The sequence below is a fragment of the Eretmochelys imbricata genome, chromosome 10, assembly GCF_965152235.1.
Source record: "Eretmochelys imbricata isolate rEreImb1 chromosome 10, rEreImb1.hap1, whole genome shotgun sequence".
NCBI lineage: Eukaryota > Metazoa > Chordata > Testudines > Cheloniidae > Eretmochelys > Eretmochelys imbricata.
This window is the reverse complement of record NC_135581.1, coordinates 79425607-79445933: the sequence shown is the minus strand read 5'-3', so window position 1 is coordinate 79445933 and position 20327 is coordinate 79425607. Positions and strand designations below refer to the sequence as shown.

The window sequence follows — 20327 nt, the reverse complement described above, 5'->3', positions numbered from 1 at the left end:
AACACCTTGCTTTTTTTTTTGTCCCAAGTATGTTATTTTAGTACGCTAGCTCAATGAGCACTAGTGCAAGTATGTCTCCTCAAGATGGCAATCACACCTCTAGCTCGAAGTGTAGATTTACCCGTTGTGTGCTGCTGCTGCTAGTTGTGCTGGGACTTCTGCTATTGTGTTTCAGATGAGTCATTAAGGCAGTGCAAAATTAAGAGGACAGAAGTGCTCAGGAGAGACATCAGGAGCTAGGAGTTCTTAGACAATGATGTGCTTTCATTTCATATTTTCCATCACAGGACTGTCATGTGGCAGTGTAAAAGGCTTTGTCTTCACTAGAAAAATGAAGCATTTTTACATCAAGATACCCATCTCGATATAAAATCCTAGTGGAGAGAAGGCACTGTAGTTTTTAGCTCAATTTTGCTAGCAGAGGTCATTCCTACACTCCTTCACCTGGGGTTTACCTTGACTAGCTACTTCAAGGTAAAAACTACCTGTGCCTTGGCTCCACTAGAATTTTACATTGAGATACCTATCTCGATATAAAAAACACACTTAGTTTTTTGGAGTGAAGACACAGCCTAGGAATCACATGGAGTTGCTTTTTTCTAACAATAAACAAGGAACTTTTTTAGAATAAAAAGAAGTATTATCTCTAAAACTACTCTCTCTGTCTCTGCTTCACTGAATAGGTTCTGTCTAGGATGCGCGATCCAGCCTGGCCTTAAGAATGAGCACATTTAACCTCACATGGACCTGGAATGCTTACAAAGTTTCAGATGGAGGAAGGGAATGCAGAAGTTTTAGGGGAATGAAAAATTGATGTTGTTTCCTTCTTTCTTCTGGCTATCAAGTCAATGAATTATCACAAATAATTTAGAAGGAGAAAGAAATATTATTTCCACTCTGATTAGTTTTCTTATTTTCTGTTTGCTTGTTGCCCTCTCTATCTAATCTCTGCTCTCCAATTGCAGCAGCACTAGAATAAAACTAATCTGAGTCTGGTCAGTATTGCACTAAGTTCCACTGTGGTGTACCTACTTCCTCAGGTAGCAGTGGATGCAAAGAGTACAACAGTGGTACAATCCTCCCTCCTATGAGACTGTTCTTCGGAGTAGTGTTAAAAATAAAAGTGAACAGTTTGACAGAGGACCTGCAATCCTGCACCAAGTTTTCATAGGTTTCAGAGTGGTAGCTGTGTTAGTCTAGTATTTGACAGGCTGACAAGTGCACTGGGGAGCCCCAGATGAATCTGAAATAGACTGGGTGAATGATTAATGGGAAATGAAGCATTGGTTGTAGGCTACAGCCCCAGGAATTCAGGGGCTAAATGTTCAGTGTACATACTCAAAGTACACTACACTAAAGCCACTTTTATACCACTGGTATTATAAAGGAGCATTAGTGTAAATGAGAATCAGGCTTTGCAAGATAAATTTTAAAAACTTCACTATACAACAGAAAAGGTGAGAGAAACAATACAGGAACAACCAGGACAATTGCACTGGATTGGCAAGTATGTGTACGAGGCCAACAAAGGAGTAACAACTTGGGGCTCAAAATGACCAGCAACTGAATAGGCCAGGACTGCATAAAACTAGCAAATGAACTGTCAAAAAGGCTAATAACCTTACAAATACATAACACCTTTCTTCCCATAGAATCCCCAAAACTTTCCAAGTGATATGCATACAACACTACTGAAATTCAGGCACCTCTGCTGCAGTAGAAAGCAGGCATTAACCAATCATGACATGGCAGAACTTGGAAAGGAAGGGGTAGAAGGCAAAAGAAAGTATAATATGGTCTCATAAGTCATAGAAATGGAGTAAGATTTGGGATTCATTCCCAGCTCTACTTCATGCATCGAAAGTCACAAAGGAAGTATCACAATGAGGGTTAGCATTTGTTGGGAAGATTGAGTGTTTCTGATTGGTTAATTCTTTCTGGGTAAGCATGGGCAGGTTGCTGGATTTGCTCTTTATGTTAATTGTGTCATCAAAAGCACCTACCATACCTCTTAAACCTCCCAAGGTTTAAATATGAGATGCAACATATAACAAAGATCCAAAATGAGGGGGGAAAACACATAATTATTACTACAAGAAACTGAAAATGCGGTGAGATCCATATCTTCAGTGTAAAGAACATTTTCTATATAACCTTAGTTTCATGACTCTATTTTTGATGTAATTAACTTGCAACAAGAGAAGTGAAGGGACTCCAAATTTGAATGCAATGTTGTATGGAAATTTCCAATAAAAGGAGTAACATTGCTTGAAAGTTGGAACATTGGAGAGATGCAATTGATAGATGCTTTTTAATTTTAGGTATCAAAATAAAAAAAATTGACTTGTGCCTCAGCTTCTCCTCTGTAAAATGGGGATAACGATATCCATCTCTCACAGATGTGTAATGTTAAATCAAATTATGTTTTTAACCACCATGAAGGTCCTTGAATAGGAAATATTATAAAAATATTATATTAATCTTTACCAACCAATCCAGAACAAACCCCATGTGACATCTAGGCCAGAATTCTCAGAAGAGCTCTACACCTGCTGTCCAAAACAGATTTTCAGAAGAAGTCAGTTCCCATTTAGGCACCAAAGTAGTTGGTTAGATTTTTTTTAAAAGATCAGCACAATGCATACTGAGTGCTTCTTAAAATCTGGGAAAACAATGGGAGCTACTGGGTGCTACATAGTTTTGAAAATTGGAGTATTATATAGGTAACAATGAAAGTTGAGCTCATTTGAAAACCTGTCACCAATTGCAGGTTTCAGCCCCACATGACTAACAGGACCTCCATTTCAGGTGTCCTCTGAAAAACCCACCCACAAACTTCATTTTATCTGCCTAAGGAAGCAGAGGGGCCAAAATAATCTGTCTGGGACAGCAACCTGTGAGTCCAGGGAATGTAGGTATTTCAAACCTCTATTTATCTCTCTCATAACCTCAGGCTAAGAATGAAGTGATGAGTGCAAACATGTTGTCTTTAACAAACTTTTTGTAATACTTCATTCTTTTACACTACAGATAGTTTACATACAGGCTTCTGAAGCAAGCAGGTTTCCTTACCCATAAATTCACAGGTAACCCATAATTAAAGTGTAACGGTTTAAGGATTGCAATCTTTGTTGTTGTTAAATGAAGAATCAAAATCAATTAGTCAGACCTCCCTTTCCGCCATGCATAGCTATTTCCCTCCTGAATTTTTTTTTCAATGTTTTCATTATACCCAGGAAAGCTCAGATGTAGTATCTAGTTTCCACAATATTATTATTTTTTAACCAAATGCGACAGCGGAGGTGACTGAAAGACAGATTTACTAAAATTGACTGCAGTCTATTATAGAATAAAAGTGGAGAAATGATGCTTTGATTTCCAGTGCAACTTACTTTTTCTACGTATATAAAATTTTCCTATAAGAAAAGGAAAATTTAGTTGACATTTGCTAAGTACTTATTCTGTAGTATAGACATTAAAACGATACTATTAACTGGAAATCACATTTACATTTCCATCTGAAAATTTTGTATCTACTAGAATTACAAACTGTAACTGAAGATATATTCTCAATTTTTTCACATTGTTTACTTTATGTATCTCTGACATTTTGTGTCGCCAAATACACTGTCTTTTCGGAAAGAACACATCAGCAAGGGAACAAAAAAACCTCGATTTTTTTTTAATTAGGCCATGATAAAAGGCTGCTCTAACAGAACCTGTGTTTTTTTTAATGGTAGGGTTTTAAAAAAAAAATGTTGATAATACCCTTTAACACTTCCTGTGTGCATTTTTTTAAAACAGAGATTGAGGAGTTCCTGCAAAATAACATCCTCTCATTTTGCATTGCTGGAGTCCTAAAGAGTGTGCAGGAATAACGTTTCTCGTTATCCCCAGACTCAGAGATTTAGGAGCAATCCCCATAGACACAGCAGTAGAGCAAACAGTGTGTTTTAACTTCATCATCCCTCTCCTCCCTCTAGTAACACCCAAACCCCAGAGAGGCGGTACTCACTCTGCAGTGCTGGTCCCATTGATGGTGGAGCTATCTGGAGCCGGGTTCAGCTGAATGGGCATGGGCTTCTTTTTAGGCATTTTAAATAGGAATAATGGAGCTTAAACTTCCGAAAATCCCCCTTCCTGCTCCGGCCAGCTCCAGGGGGCTCCCGCCCGCTAGGCAGAGTGAGGGGCTCCTCCGGCAGTTCCCGCTCCAGCCGGGCTACAGGGCTATCTCTCCAGCTCCCAGGGACGGGCTCCTCCAGCAGCTCCCGCTCCTACCAGCCAGCGGGCTCTCCCTAGCTAAGCAGAGTTAAGGGACTCTCCTAGCAGCTCCAGATCTACCAGCGCCAGGGGCCACTCCCCGACTGAGCAGTGAGGAGTTCCCCGAGCCGCACCGTGGTAGCAAACACTGCCCGCTCTCAAAATGTGTCCCCCTCCGCTACTGTGCATGTGCAAACTTCTCGGGCGCCCCCAGTGCGCAAGTGTGGCGCAGCTGCACATGGGCACTGGGAAGTGAAGCTCAGTGGAAGCCCCTGCCCTTTGCCCTTAGTTTTCCTTCAAGTGTATGGGGGAAGGTGCGTGAGCCTGGCGCCTGCGTAGCTGTGGAGAGCAAGGTACTCTTTTTCCTTTGAAAACCAGGGCGGGACGATGCAGGAAAATGTTGGCCTGGGGATCGAGGGCGCCCCTCGACTCTGGATCCCATCCTCCTACGGCTACTTCCCAGAGCTCAGGGTTTCTCTCCCTTCATTCTCACTACTGCATCCAGTGCAGCACCGCTTCTCACCCGTTTCGCATGGGCGCGGAACCTCTCGGACACAGCTCCTATTCTGCAAGAACTTAAGTGATTGGAATCACTCGGTTATTCTTCAGATCACACCCACCCCACCCCCCTTGTTAACCACTGGCGCCGTTTGAGGAGGGTGGGGGCTGCCCCCGCCCCAGCCAGGACAAGAGGCAGCGCAGGCAAGTTGCTTACTCCTCCCCAGCCGGGAGTGAGAGCAGCAAGGCACACTCATCCAGCAGAACAAAAGGCCCAGCCAGTGCCAACTCCTGCTTGGCGCCTGGCTGTCATGAAATCAGGAGCTGGGTTGCAATCACCTCCTGACTGGCAAGAACTACAGCAGCAAAAGCAAAACACAAAGGAGACAGCAGTCAGGTTGCTGGCCTCACTTACTCCTCTTCCCCCTCCCCACCCAGTAGGGGAAGCTTTGCTGAGTGCCCCCCGCCAGAGCCAAGTCTCTGCTTAAAAGTCTCACTCTTGTCCCCCAGCCCCTGTCCAGCGTTCTCTGTTCGATGTCTCCCAATGGATCCCTAGTTTTGAACGTGTGACCTTCACTCCTAACCCTGTTATTCATTAGTTGTCCCCCATGTCCCCCCCGCCCAAGTCCCCTCCCCCAGTGGTTGCCCCCCGCAAGGCTGGGGGAGGGGCCTTTAGACATGGGCGGGCTTGTGCCCACTTACCTCCCAGGATTCCAATGAGGACCCCCTCCCCTCCCTGGGCTGGCAAGTCTTCGCTCAGCCAATAGGAATGCAGAGGTGTATCTGGCAGAGCCAATAGCAGGGCTGGGGGCTTCCGCAGCACTTTTTTCAAATTCATCTTTTCATTGAAACAAACATGCTCAGGAAGTGGTCAGGGGAAGGAACCTCTGTGCTTAGGTCAGAAGATGCCTGCTGCAAATTTCATTATGATCTGCCTAGACTCAACTGCCCCTTACCTTCAGGTGAGGACATGTTACAAAGGCAGGAGCAAGCCCCTTGTGACATCAGTAGACACAGGGCTACTCAAGCAAGGGAGGAGGGGGCTGCTGCCCCACACACATTCAGGGGATAATTATCCCCACAGCCAGCCCAAATTTCAGGCTGCAACAGCAGTGCTGAAGAATGACCACCTGCGATCTTTCCCTGCTGTCAAGAAACCAGTATGAGGTGTCACACCACAAATAGTGCTTAAATTACCCTTAATGCTTTCCCATTTTTTCCAATTCTCCAATTTTTGGGGGAAGGGCAGTACCCCAGTATGGCCATTTAGTCCCACTTGTCTGTGGGAGTGTTTCCTTTAGCTACAGTGAACTTTAGGTCAGATTGCCAGATAGGGCTCTACAACCTGTTACACACAAATGCTGATTCCTCTGTGAATGCCTTGATCTTACCAAATTTCTTCAGGACTGCACTTTTCTAGGACCTTTCTCCCTACTGTTACTCACACCTTCTTGTCAACTGTCTGTAATGGGCCACTCTCTTACCACTTCAAAAGTTATTTTTTCTCCCTTGGTATCTTGTTGCTAATTGATTTATCTCATTAGACTGACCTCACATTTGCTAAAGCAACCCCCATCCTTTCATGTATTTATACCTGCTCCTGTATTTTCACTCCATGCATCTGATGAAGTGGGTTCTAACCCACAAAAGCTTATGCCCAAATAAATTTGTTAGTCTCTAAGGGGCCACAAGGACTCTTAGTTATTTTTGCTGATACAGGCTAACACGGCTACTGCTCTGAAAACGGATCTTTTTATGCAGATACAAGCAACTGCTGTCCTGCCCTTACACAGCCATCTTATAGCTGTGTGTCTGCTGTGCTGTATGTCCTTCTCTTCCAGCTGGTAAGTAATCTTAGCTCCTGTTTACTTTTTCTTTAATATTTCTGAGGATGGCAGTCTCACAAACTTGAGTACCACTCATGAATTTCATTGACATGATGTTTACTCTCTCAAATCCTTCCAACTGAATCCTTTGAATTTATCATAACTATTTGTATAAACCCTTCAGTGCACATAAACCCAAGTCAATCTGAACAATTTGTAAGATTTGGCTGCCAAAATTTTGTATAGATCCATGGTGCTAACATCCATCATTTTAATTAGACAGTGACTTTTTAAGAGATTTTTTTTTAAATTTGATACCTCATCTACTTTTGAGTCATCATTAATTTCATCCCCCCCTTCATCTGTTAATTAATGCACATACTTTCCCTCTAATGCTACTTTCCCACTTGACAAACTTTAAAATGTTCATCTTAACCCCTGTAGTTTAGCATCAGCTCATTTATGTTAGTGGAGAAAGATCAAGTTACAACACATAACCTGAAATTTTCTTTCATGATGAATTAGAAAGATCTCCAAAAATATTATGGCCAAGAATAATCTAGATATCATGTAGCCATTGTGCTGGCCCTGTATATGATGGAAACCACTTCAAACCAGGGGGTGCTGCAGCCCCAGTACCCCTAGTTCCAGTATCTATAACTTATTTAAAAAAAAAAAAACTTTTCCGTTTTAAAACCATAGACTACAAAAGGTTCCAAAACCTTTTTTAAAAGGCTATGTATCTTAGATAAATGCAGAAAGTAAAGCACAGCCAGGCTGCAAGAGCAGTGCTGAAGAATAGAAAACTTGTAATCTTTCCCTGATGTGAAGAACCAAGTATGAGCTGCCACCACCACAAATATTGTTTCAATTTCACTTAAAACTTTCCATTTTTCCCCAACTCCCTAATTTTGTAGTGAATGGCGGTACCCCAGTGTGGCCATTTATTGTGCCATTTAGTCTCACTTGTCTATTGGAGTCTTTCCTTTGCCAACAATGGGCTTTGGGTTAGGTTCATAGGCTGTGACACAGAAATGCTGATTCCTTTGTGAATGCCTGGATTTTACCAAATAGGAATTAGGAACAGTGTTCCTGTTAGCTAATTTCTAAGTTATTACCTGCAAAAAAACTAGAGTTTTCAGGTGCCAAAGTATCCCCTGGAATGGAATCATGGTTGAAGTTCTCCCTCCCACTCCCCAATCTTAAAGGGTGCCACTGGTTAAAACTATAAATTGAAAGGGGATTACAAGACAAGAGCAATGAGCAAAATATACAGAAACGTGTTTCTCTCGAAAGGAGAAAGGGCTATGTCTAGTGACATAGAGGGTGAGATCAGAGGAGGACATGATTCCCATCGGAAGTCAGGAAAATGGATCAAAACAATATGAATGTTGTGACTATTACAGAGTTATGAGCGTTGGATGACATGATAGAGTAGTTCATTGAATGTGCTATACTCTGTGAAAGAGCAATGTTATATGTATTTTTAAAAGCATCTTAGCATTTAGACTTTCCTTGTAGCAACCTACTTTGCAGTGTCAATGCTTCCAGAAAGACAACAGGAAACCCATACAATCCAGCTCTTCTTTTTCCTCTCTGCTGCATTCTAATAATTTGTTGGCCAGTTTTGTTTTATTTTTAAGCTGTTCCAAATGGTTTATAATTCATAAGGGTGAATCTTAGGGTCCCATGTCACCAGAACATCCTGTAGGTTAATGGTACGACAATTAAGCTAATACTTAATAAATTAAGCAGAAGAATGTCACTGTACCATAACTAAATGAGACCAATTTAATTTGTGCTTTGTATTTAAAACAGGATTACAGAAGGAACTGTCAACATCCAGTAAATTAATCTGCTATTGGCATGTAACCTTTTGTTTATAATTTCTCAGAAGTACTGTGAAATGGAATTATGAGGATATTAGGAGCAATTAAATTAGGAAATGTCTACCATAAATACTGTCTCTGCATATCATCCTACACTATTAAATCAGTGTTCAATGAAGCACAATTTATTTTACTCCCGATATAAAATCATTACTCTGTATACTTTATATTGAAACTATTGTATTTATAATTGTATTTATAATTAAAACATTAGCTGAATTTGTGTATTAATGGTTGCTAAGTATTTCTCTCCATAAATACTTGAAATAAAAATTAAACTTTAAGAATACAATTAGAAAATAACTCATTATAAATATTAAAATAGGCATGAAGACCAGATACAAAGATTGCTGTTATTAACACATCGTTGCAACCTGGGAGGTGAGGTCACAGCACCACTCAGGTTTGGCCCAGCAGACCCTTGACAGAGGGGCCGCCAGTCAAAAATGAGTGGGTGCTGCAACCCCACATGACAGGTGGCAATGCCCCTTGATTTGGCCCTCTCAAATGAGGGGCCTTGGGCAAAGTGACCCTTTTGCCTCCCTAGGCACCCCTGCCCCCAGTTGGCACCCCTGCCATTGATACTTAATGTGAACATGGCTGTAGACACCATTCAGGGGTGCTGGGCGTGTGGTAGCACCCCCTGGTTTAAAGTGGTTTCCATCATATACAGGGTTTACAGTTTTGTTCAATGGCCTTCAGCACCCCCACTATACAAATTGTTCCAACGCCACTGATGCCACTGCATCCAGGCAGTGGCTGGTCTTTCCCCACCCCACACAGACTCCACAGACGTAGGCAGCCTGTGTGGGGACAGATACCTGTTTCATCTGTTGTTCTCCTTTGCCCCTCTGTGCGAGTGCACAGAAAGGCTCACAATTGAGCCCCTGGATTCAATGCCCAAATCTACTTTCATGAATTATAAGGTGAACAATCAAAAGAACTTGTGAAATACAGTACATATTTCAATAACAGTTTCATTTTGAAAAACTGATACTGTCTTAGGACAATGAAATCTTTCCATTGACTTCAATGGGCTTGGGATCAGAGCCTCCCAGTAGCACATTTTCTTCTAAGACTGATCACTGACTATGCTGTAGGCTTTGAAAAGAATTTCAGTGTTTTTTCTTAATGAGTGAGGTAAAGCCTTAAGGCTAACAAACTGTACTGTGGAATCCAGTTAACACATCTATAGGGCTTTTTGACTATAGGTAAATGGGTGCTATCTGCCACTATTTTTAGGATCTCAATCTTTAAAGCATTCTTTTAGTACAGATAATAAATACTATCTTGAGTCTTAGCATTGAAATCACCATGGCTGTTGAGTGTGTTCACTACACTTACACACACTCGTCAGTGATATTTAGAACACATTTATTGTAAAAGATAATAGCAGAGTTCACATTCCACCACTCCAGATGTACTCATATCAACAGAAACAAAATGTTACACAAAACAAATAGGTAGCTTTTAATTATTGCATGAATGCAATTTTAGGAGATAATTCACTCAATGATTTGCCAATCTAAAAGGTATTAATTATCAAGAAAATTATTTTGCCTTAAAATTGAATGCTATGTCTTTTTTTTGACATTTTATTTGCTTTTCTATTAGCAAAAAAGACCCCTTTAAACATCAATAAAGAAGCAGGAAAACTCCTACAACTTTGTAAAGGAATTTTTATTTTTAAAATTCAGGATATAGTATTTAAAGGTGCCCTATCAGAAAACTGAAAATAATCAGTTTTAAAACATCTCAAGTTGACAGTGTCACTGTAAGCAATTATGCATCTTTTCAGTAATTCTCTGACAATCCTTCATACAGAGATGCTTCTGTATGAGACAAGTCACTGAATGTACCCCTTTGTTGTAGATCACTGTCTATATGTCATTTTAGCTATGCAACTGGTTAGTGGGCCAGAGGATGTTCACTCTGACATTATCTCAACCTCATGTGTCTTTTAGGCCCTGTCTACACTAGGAAAAAAGGTATATTTTGACACTTTCGTTAGCTAATGCATGCTAACATGTTAAAAGCCTAGGCCCTGATCTTTAGCTGGTGTAAATTGGTACAGAACCATTGAAGCCAAGGAGTGGAGCTATGACAATTTATACCAGCTGAGGATCTGGAGCCTAATACAGACAAGCCAGTTTTAGTGTTAACAAGTGTTACCTGGTCAAGGTAAACCCCAGTGGGGACCATACGGTTTATCTCAATCAACTAAAATGTTAAAATTACAACTTGTCTTGGCTACACTAGGATTTTACATGTTAACTAACATGTTAAAAACTTACTTTTTTTCTTAGTAAAGACAAGGCCTGGGTGAAGCAGGTCCCTCTTTTACACATAGTGAAACAAAGGCACAAAAGGTGAAATAACTTGCTCTAGTGAAGAATAGAATTCAAGACAAGTGTCCTGACTTGCAGGCCCTTCTTGATCTAGATGTACTACTCCTCAACATGAATGGGACATGCTTACCATTGATAACCCACTTGACAGAATTCTCTCTAGACTAGAAGTGGATTCATCTGTCACAAGAAATTGACGTAGCCATTTCTCACTGTGGCTGTTAGGTTTCATAACAAAAGAAAAGCTATTTTTTCATATAACCAGAAAACAACTCTTAGTTGCTAGGAACGCCTCCATTTCAGGGTGTCCTTTTCTTCTGATAATACATGAGCCATCATTTTATTTTCCAAACCGTTTTTCTTATCCTCCAGAGCTTATCTTTACAGCAGCCATTTATTCCACTTTAAATTTGCTTATAAAAATATATTGTTTTAACACACTTATTTTGTCTAAATCTTTTAATTCATCTTCAATATGCAGTGAATACAAAAAACTCTTATTTGTTCACCAAGCGCCAAAAATGACTTTAAAATTATCCAGATCTTTTTAACTGTGCCCATCCAATTACATGTGCAATTAACCACTGATGTCAATTATGATAATTTCAGAACACTTAGATATCTAACTGGTTGATTTCATACACAAAATACTGCTATTGCATATGCAATTGTCATGACTGCCTGCACTAATAACGGTCCCACAAATTTGCCAATGGGATTTTAAAAGTCTGCTGCTTTTTTTCTCCACTGGAGTTCTTTTCTGTCTTCTTCTCTAGAATCACCTGGCTTATTAAGGTGATTTTAAAAAAAAATTGTGCATTGAGGAAATATTTTTTCCTGTCAGCTGCAGAATTTCTCCTAGTGTTTGAATTACTCTTTCCCTTCAATACTGTTTATTTTTATATAACAAAATAATGTATTATATCACTCCTAGCTACCTACCCTTTTTAAACTACAAAAGGTAAAATTATTTTATCATTTTCACAGGTCTGATCATCAAACATATAGCTTCTCCCCAGCCCCAAGTAACTGATAATATCTGATTAAGAGACTGCTCCCTCCTGTGGTGAAATATATACTTATACTGCAAACAACAAATCTGAACTATTGTAAAACAATAGGAAAATGTGTTTTATTAATCCATTATCTTTTAAGGCCTATAATATGCCATTTTGTGTTAAAATGAGAAAATAAATATATTCTGAATTGACTGACTATACAAATAAAATAATATTATGGCATATAGATATCAAGGTATTAAAAACAATGGCCCAGATTCTGCAATCTGATCTGCATAGGCTGACCATTATTTTTGCACAGAATCTCATTTAAGGCAATAGGACTCTGCATAGATCTGATTACAGGAACAAGAACAATTTATTAACTCTTGTTGATGACAGTAAAAAATGTAATAAATGAGGGTGCAATCCTGTAAATCTTCACTCAGATACATAATCCCAAATTTCTGTGGAAGTACTAGCATAAAAATGCTCAGGGGAGTAAAGGTTTGAAGAACTGGTCTCTAATTTACCAAGATATCAATAGTCAAATTATCTGCAAAAATATTTAGTAAAACCAGTCTGTTCTGGCTAGTGCTAAAAGTCACTGAAACTTTAAATCGGATATAGAATAGACTAGATTCCACTCTGAATTACACTAATCTACCTTCAGAAGAGTTGCTCCAGATTTACAGCAATGTGTTGAAAGCAGAATCTGGCATCACAGAGTGACTCTCAGACCAGTTAGACTAAAATTAATCGATTTAAATCCGTGTAACTGAGCAGAATTGGCCCCAAATCTGCTAACCCTTTCTGAAAAAACTCCAACAGATTTTAAAATGCATTTTTTTCTTAAAACATAAACTACAATTATATACTTTTTTTGTATCTTTTTAATAGATGTGTGTCTGTTTTTAAAAATAAACCTTTAACATGTAGGAAAAATGATTGTTTGAAAAAAATGTTTATGATAGAAGTATATGAGAACACTTAAAAAAAGCCAAAGTAGAAATGGGCGTGTTTGCCAATATTTTAAAAAATATATAAATAGGGCATGTACAGAAAATGGACATTAATGAAAGTAAGGACTATGCCTCCAAAATAGTGAGCTGGCAGGTGTCCCTGCTACCTGTTTTAATAACCAAGGTAAACAAAGGCCATATTATGATTTACGCGGAAAAAGGTTAATAAGACATTAAAATTTGCATCAAGTTGTACCAGACCATACCTTCAAATCTGCCCAGAAACCTGAAGGCGTTTTCCACACTCTGTAAAAGGTAGTTTTTAACCATGTATAAACTAATGTGGTAACTAACGCTTGGTATAATCCTAGTGTGGAAATGGCAATTTATAGTTTTACATGCGTGAGCAGGTCCAAGTAAATGCTAGCAAGGAATCTGGGTTTACTTCACTTGCTAATATTTGTGAAAACAACTGCTTCGCCTACACTGGGATTTTACCAAATTAACTAATGTGGTAAAAAACACCTTTTTTTTTCTAGTAAAGATAAGGCCTGAGTATTTGAGAGCCACTATGTAATGCACAAAAAGCAGCATTAGCATTGCCAGTATCATCTCCACCCACCCCATGCACAGTTACCTATATAGAATAAGAGCTCAATTTCTAAAACTAGACTGCATACATAAAACTGTGAATATTACTGCTCAGACACCTGCACAGCTTTATGTAGGACTGACTGGTATATAGTCTATTTAGTGGTGAAAGGATCAATTTCAGAAAAAAATAATAGTATGGACAAAATCAATATTCTTCACCAGAAAAAACGAACTTGAAGGCATAATAATTTATGTTGTTAAATTAATGCAGAGTAGAATTTGGAATAACAAACTTGTAAATAATTTAAATGTAAACCTCCTATTTTTTTACATTTTTATGCCATACATTAAACTTGGCTGTTTTTGTCACGTTTGCTCTGGAGAACAAAACTGGAAAGGAAAATTTCAGAAATAGAAACTACACTGCTAATTTTCTCCACTTTTTCAGACAAAATACTACTGTTCAATATTGGAGCCAGCAAGTAGCATCTATAACTCATTTACAACTAAAAATCAAAAGACCTTTCAATAATACACGCAAGTCCTGATTTTTTTTTTTTTAACTTATCAACATGTGGCTAGTTATTCATTTCCCGGGAAAAACAATCCATATCACTTGCCATACACTTTCTATTTAATGAAGTAAATTAAAAATCATTTATGTAAAGTTGTATAAAGATTCTACTCTAACAAAGCAGCGTACTTGTTACACAGACATTCTGTATGAGACTTTGCTTTAATCTTTTGATAGTTTCTACTTCATGTTTATAACAAAAGCAATGAACTAAACACTGTAGAAATTGTTTTTGCTCTGATTGTTGCAAACTACCTTATTCATCTCTACGGTGTGAAGATAGATGATAATCTAGATGTCAACACTGCTGACTATTTAACTCTTCCTGTAAGAACAGAGAGTAAATGTCACAGATGTGCACAATTGCAATTAACGATGCACTAAACGCTGCACTAAACGGACGCAAAGAAATAGGTGAGCAGCATCTCCTTCTGAGCTAACCATAGCGCGATATTAACATTGTTTGACTTTTCCAACTACCACCCTATATGTGTTCTGTTTTTCTGTGAAACTGCTTCAATTTCGGAGATGCAGGAATGTAAAGCATTAGTGTTTAACAAAAATAAGTACCCCAAAAAAATACTGAGTGGATTGATAAACAGGTGTAAATCAGTAAAAATTGAACTCCTTTAATAAAAAACCTGTTAATTTATTGGTAGAAATCGGTAAAAACTGAAAACAGGGAACACTATTAATATGCTACTGAAAACAGCGGCCAGTACCAAGAAGCTGTCTGTGTTACGGATCCTAGTGTTGCTAACCTCAATACAGCTGTATCAGTATTAGGAACTACGAGAAATTGTTATAAATGTTTTCTAGTGTAGACAAGGCTTTGAATAAATCGAGATATCTTCACACTACTTAAAAGCAAATGGTTGTGTTGGGGACACTGGGGCATGGCCACTAGGTAACTCGAGGGGATGGAAGACCACGAGTGTCAATGAAGCCCCCTCGCACTAGGCCCAGGTGTCCTTGCCCCACCCCCGCCTGGAGGCACTCGCAGCAGCTCTGCATACTAGGCCCAAGTGTCCTTGGCCCCCCCGCCTGGAGGCACACACAGCAGTTATGCTGAGAATCTGCAACAATATGTTGCAGAGTCAGACTGCCTGAAACTAAGCAAGGCCACACAGGGCAGATATGGAAGAACAATGCTGAATAAAACAGCTTTATGTATAGTTTAATAAATGATACAGAGAACCAGGGAACTAGCTGGGAACTGGATTGGCTGGCTATATGGATACTTGGGGCAGCTTGCTATTGGATAAGTATGCTGGGAAAAAGGATGTATAAAAGCCTGTGTAACTTCCTGCTCTGTGTACAGGATTTGAGATTCAAATCTCCCTGTACCTATTTGAAGCTTCAAATAAACTTTTCTGCTTCTCCACCCCGTTGTGATTATTGGGTGTAGCACACCGGGTAACGAACCAACTTCAGCTGTTGTTTAGCCTCTTGGCACTGGGTGCCAGCAACAGTTGGAAATACAATTTTTCCACCTTTGGCATAATCAAAGATATACCCCTTAATTAGCAGAGCCAAAGTAATCCAAAACCAATTAATTCTTAGACAAAAATATATTAATAATTGAAGAAAACCTCAAGAAAAAGATCCACACGCAGTAACACTTTTGAATCAACAATGTATTCACATTTCACCACCACATATAAATTATTCATTTGATTCCTTCTTTTGTGGAGATTTTCTGTTAATGTGTAAATAGGGATTTTATTGTTATTTATTAATTTGTAGTACAAAGAGCAGTGTTGCTATGGTTTATGAAATTTTTATTTTCAGTAATTATGCTTCCTTTCACGTCGTTATTGAAACCAACACTAAATGTGAATTAGTTACAATATGATATGCACATATTTTTATGTAAAGCAGGTTATGTATTTTGATTGGTAAGCGCAACACATGCTATGTTACTATTAATATTTCTCTGGCTAGATTTCTTTTCAAACTAGTGAGCTGCAGTAAACTGAAGAGCTTTGACACGATATCTAGAAAGCAGAGAAATAAATGCAAACAGGAATGCTGACAAACATGTATGACCTTTTTCACTTGCAATTTACATTTCCGAGACCTACTGAAAAGTGATTTTATTTGTGATATGGGCAACGTAGGCAGCCCATAGTAAACAATATGATAAAATCTCAATCCTATTTTTTTTAGGTGTAGCTCAATTATATTTTATTATATTTGATAATGTTGTTAACTCTCACAATAACTTATGCATTCCTTAAAGCCCCAAGTCCTGAAAGCTAGTCATTATATGATCATTTGTTTTCGGGGGTGGGGGGGCAGATTCCGAGCCCTCAACTTATGGAAAAAGCACGAAAACATGACCCAAGACTGACCAAAGGGCTCAAAACCCAGAAGGAAAATAAAAAGAACCCACAATGTATTATGGAACAAAGCTAATTTTTGGCAGGCTTGACTTTTAATTTTTTGAATACTTGGGGTTGGCAATACTGTAAAATGGAGCCATCCTTTGCTTCTGCGTTACGAGCTCCCCTCCCCTCAATGTAACATCAGACATCACACAAATAATTCCATAAGATCATTTGTTTCAGACTGCAGAACTATAGGGAACTAAGCCCAGGCAAATAGGCCATTCCCCGGGCTGCAGGAGGGCAGCGAGCCCCCACGAGAGACGCCCTTGGCAGGGTCAGTATGGGGGGAGCCATTTAATAATGAATGATTAATGTGACGGGTCGCAACGCTATTTCACTATGTTTGGCTCCATCAGCCTTAATTCCTGGATTAATTGATCAATTAGCAATGAATAATAAATTACTGACTCAGGACTATAAGGGGCCTCCAAGAACAACACAATGCGAAGGCGAGGCCTCGTTCAAAAAGGCGGAGAAGTGTTGCTGGAGGGAGTTAGAGACTCCGAGCAGAGCTGAGGGAGAAGCCGGGGTGCTTCACCACGCGCCGAGTCCCTCAACCCGAGCGAGCGAGGCCGTTGGGACTTTTGGCGCCAAAGGAGGCCGAAGCACAAAGGATCTGCGAGAATGCGTCGCGCGCGGTGGTTTTTTTTGAACACTCGCGAGATTTCATTATTGAGGGTGGGAGGAGAGCCAAGCTTTGACTGGACGGGGAGAGGGCGCGAACACGGCCGTGTTCTCGCGGTCTTTCCTCGTTACTCCTCCTCTGTCTGCGCGGATGGCCGGTCGATCCCAGAGGCGGGCGCGCTGGATTTGCCTTCCAGCCGCCGGGACGTGGGGGAGGGGCTGGCGCGAGGCCGGGGCCGGCCCTGAGGTACAGAGCGCCGTTCCCTCGCTCCCCACTGCCCAGCCGGCTCCCCTGAGGGACGGAATGAAAGAGGGGCTGCCTCGGGGAGCCTCCGTCAGGCGGAGGGTCTCGGGTACCCTCCTTCCCATGGCGGCTCGGTCCTCTCAGACTCTGTCTTCCCCAGTGGGTGGGGCAAGCACCCATCTGCCCCCGGCCTCTGTGAGTGGCCTGACCGGTCCGGGAGCCGGCCGGCTCGTTAGTACTTTGCACCCAGGCGAGCTCCGGGACAGGCCGTGGTTGGGGGCCAGAGGGGAGCGGGATCGCCTGGCCCTGGGCACCTCGACTGTGGAGGGCCGTGTCGCCCGCTGGCCTCACGCAGCCGGCTGAGCTGTGGCCCAGCCCGGAGCCTGCCGACCCCCGGCGGAGCAGTGTAGGGGGCACACGGGCAGTCCAACAGCCACCGGTGCCTGGAGCTGGCTCCGCCTCCTGCTGCGGGTACCGATCGGACTCCTGTAACTGCAGGAGATCGGAGGCCAACTATTTCTCTCTCTAGTTTTGTGGACCTTAGGAACTGCCCGAGTGGGTCAAGCTGACGGTCTGTCGAACCTGTCTCTAGCAGTGGACCAGCTGCTTCAGGGGAAAGCACTAAAATCCTCACAATGCAGGGCTGGGGAACCTTTTTTGTATCAGGGACCACTGACCCACAGAAAAAATCAGTGGCAGGCCACACACACAGCCTGGGGGGGAGGGCGTAGAGGCTGGGGGTGTCCCCTAAACTCTGGGGTGGGGGCAGAAATGAGGGATTCAGGGTGTGGAAGGGGGCTCTAGGCTGGGACGGTGGTTGGGGTGTGAGCTCGGGGGTGGAGGGGGCTGTGGCCTAGGAGTTTGAGGTGCAGGAGGGGGCTCTGGGCTGCGGCCAAGGTTTGGCATGCGGGAGTGGGCTCACAGCTGGGGTAGGGGGTTGGGAGGAGGTTTGGGATGTGGGCTCTGGGAAGGAGTTAGGGTGGGGGTGGGGTTCTGATCTGGGACGGGGTTCAGGGTGCAGGTGCCGACGAGGTGGTGCTTACCTCCAGCGGCTTCTGGTCGGCAGCAGGGCTAAGACAGGCTCCCTGCCTGCCCAACCTCCGCACTGCTCCCAGAAGCAGCGAACATGTCCGGCCCCTAGGCGGAGGCGCGGCCAGGAGGGTCTGCACGGTGCATGCTGCCCACACCCACAGGTGCCACCCCCACAGCTAACATTGTCTGCTGTTCCCAGCCAGTGGGAACTGTGGAGCTGGCACTGGTGGTGGGCAGCACGCGTGGAGCTTCCCTGGTCACTCCTGCTCCTAGGGGGCTGCAGGGACATGCCGGCCACTTCTGGGAGCTGTGTGGAGCCAACCAGAGTTTTAACAGCCTGGCAACACCAGCTTCCCCTGCAATGGGGTGAGCGAGTGCTCCCGGCTCCAGCTCTGCTGGGGGGATGCCAAGGCTTGGGGCTTCCAGCCCGCATGCTGTAGGTTACCCACCCCTCTCATAATCGGTCATTATGGAATAGCTTGGTGACATGGGAAGGTTTTATTTCTAGCCCCATTAATTTGGGGTTAAACTATGCTTTGAAGCACAAAGATTTATGTTAGAGCTGGTTGGATTATTTTTTTCCAGGAGATGTTGATTATTTTTATTTTCATAAAAAAATACCCCAGAATGTTTTCATTTTTTGACACAATGTTTTCCATGGAAAGCAGACATGTCTCATAAAATATGACCAAATATTTTTGTAAGACTGTTTTGATGGACAATTTTTGACTAGCCCTCCTGTTTATGTCCCATAATGAAACTGTCCAGTCAATTTATCTGTGCAAGCGGCAGAGTCCTGTGGCACCTTATAGGCTAGCAGATGTATTGGAGCATAAGCTTTTGTGGGTGAATACCCACTTCGTCGGATGCATGTAGTGGAAATTCCCAGAGGCAGGTATAAATATGCAAGCAAGAATCAGGCTAGGGATAATGAGGTTCGTTCAGTCAGGGAGGATGAGGCCCTCTTCTGGCAGTCGAGGTGTGAACACCAAGGGAGGAGAAACTGCTTTTGTAGTTGGCTAGCCATTCACAGTCTCTGTTTAATCCTGAGCTGATAGTGTCAAATTTGCAAATGAACTGAAGCTCAGCAGTCTCTTCTCTTTGAAGTCTGGTCCTGAAGGTTTTTTACTGCAGGATGGCTACCTTTAAATTTGCTGTTGTGTGTCCAGCGAGGTTGAAGTGTCGCCCACAGACAACCTGTAGCTCACGAAAGCTTATACTCAGATAAATTGGTTTGTCTCTAAGGTGCCACAAGTACTCCTTTTCTTTTTGTTCTCCTACAGGTTTTTGATTATTGCCATTCCTGATATCTGATTTGTGTCCATTTATCCTTTTACATAGGGACTGTCCAGTTTGGCCAATGTACATAGCAGAGGGGCATTGCTGGCCCATGATGGCGTATATTACATTGGTGGACGTACAGGTGAATGAACCGGTGGTTGTGTGGCTGATCTGGTTAGGTCCTGTGATGGTGTCGCTGGTGTAGATATGTGGGCAGAGTTGGCATCGAGGTTTATTGCATGGATTGGTTCCTGAGTTAGAGTTACTACGGTCTATAGAGACCAACAACTACAAGATCTTCACCAAGCATTCTCAAAACTACGATACCCACATGAGGAAGTAAGGAAGCAGATCAGCAGAGCCAGACGTGTACCCAGAAGCCTCCTGCTGCAAGACAAGCCCAAGGAAGAATCCAACAGAACTCCACTGGCTATCACATACAGTCCTTAGCTAAAACCTTTCCAATGCATCATCAGTGATCTACAACCCATCCTGGACAGCAATCCCTCACTTTCACAGGCCTTGGGGGCAGGCCAGTCCTCGCCCACAGACAACCTGCCAAGCATATTCTCACCAGAAACTACACGCCGCACCATAGTAATTCTAACTCAGAAACCAATCCAGGCAACAAACCTCGATGCCAATTCTGCCCACATATCTACACCAGCCACACTATCACAGGACCTAACCAGATCAGCCACACCATCACCGGCTCATTCACCTGCACGTCCACCAATGTAATATACACCATTATGTGCCAGCAATGCCCCTCTGCTATGTACATCGGCCAAACTGGACAGTCCCTAC

The 20327-nt window shown here is 42.1% G+C and overlaps 2 protein-coding genes across 6 annotated transcripts in view; one reads left to right on the top strand and one right to left on the bottom strand.

Moving 5' to 3' along the window:
* Nucleotides 1–4436, bottom strand: part of MAP2K1 (mitogen-activated protein kinase kinase 1) — a 67874-nt gene extending 63438 nt beyond the window's left edge. The window contains exon 1 of one of the 2 annotated variants that reach the window (XM_077827588.1): nucleotides 4016–4436. In XM_077827588.1, coding sequence (XP_077683714.1) covers nucleotides 4016–4095 — 80 coding nt within the window. In that variant the 5' untranslated portion in view covers nucleotides 4096–4436. The remainder of the gene's footprint in view (nucleotides 1–4015) is intronic. The other variant, XM_077827589.1, reaches the window with a different exon arrangement.
* Nucleotides 4437–4468: 32 nt separating this feature from the next.
* TIPIN (TIMELESS interacting protein) overlaps nucleotides 4469–20327 on the top strand; it is a 34884-nt gene continuing 19025 nt past the window's right edge. Inside the window, exons 1-2 of one of the 4 annotated variants that reach the window (XM_077827594.1) lie at nucleotides 4469–4613; nucleotides 6520–6602. In XM_077827594.1, the coding sequence (XP_077683720.1) occupies nucleotides 6583–6602 (20 nt within the window). In that variant the 5' untranslated portion in view covers nucleotides 4469–4613; nucleotides 6520–6582. Of the gene's footprint in view, nucleotides 4614–6519; nucleotides 6603–17114; nucleotides 17211–17257; nucleotides 17403–20327 lie in introns of those variants that run through there. The other 3 variants (XM_077827591.1, XM_077827592.1, XM_077827593.1) reach the window with 3 other exon arrangements.